The sequence below is a fragment of the Pteropus vampyrus genome, unplaced genomic scaffold, assembly GCF_000151845.1.
Source record: "Pteropus vampyrus isolate Shadow unplaced genomic scaffold, Pvam_2.0 Scaffold635, whole genome shotgun sequence".
Lineage (NCBI taxonomy): Eukaryota > Metazoa > Chordata > Mammalia > Chiroptera > Pteropodidae > Pteropus > Pteropus vampyrus.
In genome coordinates, this window is record NW_011889416.1 from 1440185 (window position 1) to 1442901 (window position 2717).

Consider the following 2717-nt stretch of genomic DNA (forward strand, 5'->3'; position numbering starts at 1 on the left):
TCCATGTGTTGCATATTTAGTTAGGGTGGGCCATATGAAAAATTCTCCCAAGAGTTTGGAAGGTAGAAATGAGGCACCAGACATGTTTTAACCTAAACATATTATTGCTTATTTGCTGACTCAACTCAGGATGAAGCCACAGCTGAGCCAACTATGTGTGTATAGCTACAGGACAAAAGACCCTGCCTTCAGCAGGATACTATCATCACCAAACTCAGAGGCACTGAGAATGGACATGGGCTTCTGTCCATCCTGTTGGCTTCCAGCTTGTGCCCTTTGAATTCCAGCCTTCTCATGATCTTCCCTTCCTGCCCGCTCTGTGAGCTTCAACCACTTGTATCAGATACAGAGACAGTATTATAGGTACTGCTAGCCCCCAAATTGTATAAGCCAAATCCCTATAATAAGTATCTATCCATCCATCTATGTGTCTATCTATCTATTAATCATCTACATTTTATTTTAGTTCTACGTCTGATGTTGAGCCCAGGGTAATATAGGAATTGTTTGGAGGCCAGGTCCTTTCTTCTGTGCAGTGTCCTTCTTGATCAGATTTGGGCCTGCCTGTACTTCTTATCCTCAGTGACCACGTCCAGTGGGTGCATTTTTCATGTTTTTTAAATTGTATTTAATGATGCTTTGACATCTTGGAGTCTTGCTGGCCAGGAGAGACTGCCCTGCCCAAGGCAAACTAATATCTCTAGATAGCACATGAATCCCTTGTGAGAATGCCATGCATATGTACACCAACCAGTTTAGAGACCACACCAGTCAACTTCTTCCTTTATGGAGCACTCACAGGTTGAGCCACTATCCCCCTGGCATAATATCACCTTAGGAACAGGTACCAAACAACTAATGAAAGACCCTACAACCAGGAGCATGCTGACATACTTCAAAATAGCCAATCCTAAACTGTTTACCCTGCTCTGCTTTACCTTTTCCACAGAAATCTCAATAAAGACTTAGACCCATGCATTCCCCTCACTCCTGCCTTCTGATCAACCCTTGTGCATCCCCATGAGGTCCTGTGTGACATTCCATACCTCCTCCTTTTGGGAACGATAAATAATAAACTCTTCTATTAAAAGCAGTTGTCTCCATATTTGTTAACTTACCATACCTGATTAAAACTAACCCTGGATGTTTTTTAAAGCAGTGGGAAAAAATTGTGGTCAAAATGGAGGAAATTCACCCAGACAGGAGATCTTTCTGACATTCAAAATGATGCTGTCTACTAAGCATACTTTATTTACCAACTATCCAGTCCCATGTGAAGATAGTGGCATGGTAATTTCTTTGGCCAGATCATGGCAGGTGGCCCTCCATCAGAAATGTCAATGCTTAGGGGAAAGTTGACTTCATCAATAAGTCTTAGAACTATATTTTTGAGACAAAGATTTCATGTATATGAAAATTTTCAATGATTGCCATTAAGTTGTAAGAACCATATTGAAAATACTGTCTTCAGACAAATACTCAGACTTTACCTTTTCTTTGTCTCCATGGTGACTGTTGCAGAACCTTCATCCAATTATATTGATGATGTCATCCATGACAAAGTAATGAACATTGGAAGAACTGTCTCTGTGGGTTAAGTATCTATTCAACACAGTGTGTAGGAAAGATGTTTTTTAGGAAACTCTGCTTATTTCCTTTCCTCCCACCACTAGAAGTTAAAACCAAGTTTTATAATTCAGAGATGAGTGACTTATTTCTTGAAGTACAGATTCAGAATATTTCATCTTCAACTGTTTTTATAAAAAAGGTTTCCGTAGAACCATCTGAAATGTACACTGGGGAAGAATTAAATACTGTCAATCAGGCTGGAGAAGATGAGTGTACCTTTGGAACAAGAACATTTTTGCAGTCAATGGAAGGACGCCAGTATTTGTACCACTTTCAGACCAAGAAGGAATTTTTAGAGAAATTTGGTATCATTAGAGGACTAACAAAAATGGGAAAATTGGATATAGTGTGGAAAAGAAATTTAGGTGAAATGGCTATGCTACAGACAATCCAACTTGAAAGAGAGGCTCCAAGTTATGGAAACATGATGCTGTCTCTGGAGACAATCCCAGATACTGTAATTCTAGAAGAGCCTTTTCATATTACCTGTAAGATAACAAACTGCAGTAATAGGAAAATGAAATTGGTTTTGAAGATGTGTGATACAGATTCTATTCGTTGGTGTGGAAGCTCAGGAAGGAACCTTGGGAAGCTGTCTCCAAGTTCATCTTTCCACTTTACCCTGGCACTACTGTCCTTAAAAATGGGCCTTCAAAGTGTCTCTGGCATACGGATAACAGACAAATTATTAAAGAAAACCTATGTCTGTGATGATGTTGCAAAAGTCTGTGTAATACCTTCCATATTAAAATGAAAAGCTGAAGAAAAATCCGAGTGTTGTGCTTTCCAAGGAGTTGCACAGAAAAACTTTTCATACTTCTGTTAACAGCAAAATGACCAAATATACAGGCAGATGATTTTCATTTACTCCCTTAGACACCCTGAATGGCTTTGAGAATTAAACATTTGTTGATTTCAAAAAAAAACAACAATCTGTTGATTTTAATCTTATGTGAAATACTTTCTAATCTACACTTGTATATTTCATAATATTTATGACTTTATTAAGGTCATTATAGGTGGCTATTGGCCTTTTTTTTTCAGAATGAGGCCACTATTTAAAATTCTTTATACTTACTTTTCAGAGA

The 2717-nt window shown here is 38.3% G+C and overlaps 1 protein-coding gene across 1 annotated transcript; it reads left to right on the top strand.

Annotated features, from left to right (window-relative positions):
* The first annotated feature begins 1505 nt into the window (after positions 1 to 1505).
* Positions 1506 to 2455, top strand: LOC105308893 (trafficking protein particle complex subunit 13-like). The gene is given in 2 exon segments (XM_011384956.1): positions 1506 to 1584; positions 1587 to 2455. Coding segments are annotated over 2 exon segments (948 nt in total).
* Positions 2456 to 2717: the final 262 nt, after the last annotated feature.